The sequence below is a fragment of the Pygoscelis adeliae genome, unplaced genomic scaffold, assembly GCF_000699105.1.
Source record: "Pygoscelis adeliae isolate BGI_AS28 unplaced genomic scaffold, ASM69910v1 Scaffold179, whole genome shotgun sequence".
In the NCBI taxonomy this organism is placed as follows: domain Eukaryota; kingdom Metazoa; phylum Chordata; class Aves; order Sphenisciformes; family Spheniscidae; genus Pygoscelis; species Pygoscelis adeliae.
Window position 1 is genome coordinate 1921808 of NW_008825612.1, and position 200 is coordinate 1922007.

Genomic DNA, 200 nt, shown 5'->3' on the forward strand with positions numbered 1-200 from the left:
AAGTGTGGCAGGATGGTTTTTTTTGTGTTTACCCTTCAATCCAAGATAAGAAAAGGGTCAGGGTCAGGGTAACCGCAATTTCTGAGTGCCCATACCCCAGCCCTGTCTTCTTTTGCTAGATTTGGGCCGAAGAAAGCCAGGACAGAGAACACGCAAACGGCCAAAGGAACTCACTGCTTTGAGGATTGCCACCGCGTCCT

The 200-nt window shown here is 49.5% G+C and overlaps 1 protein-coding gene across 1 annotated transcript in view; it reads right to left on the reverse strand.

The window, feature by feature from the left end:
* The window catches only part of PRKCH (protein kinase C, eta), a gene marked incomplete at its 5' end in the record, with an annotated part of 122916 nt that overhangs the window by 18922 nt on the left and 103794 nt on the right, over positions 1-200 (reverse strand). The window contains one exon of the mRNA XM_009332751.1: positions 175-198. Within this exon, the coding sequence (XP_009331026.1) occupies positions 175-198 (24 nt within the window). The remainder of the gene's footprint in view (positions 1-174; positions 199-200) is intronic.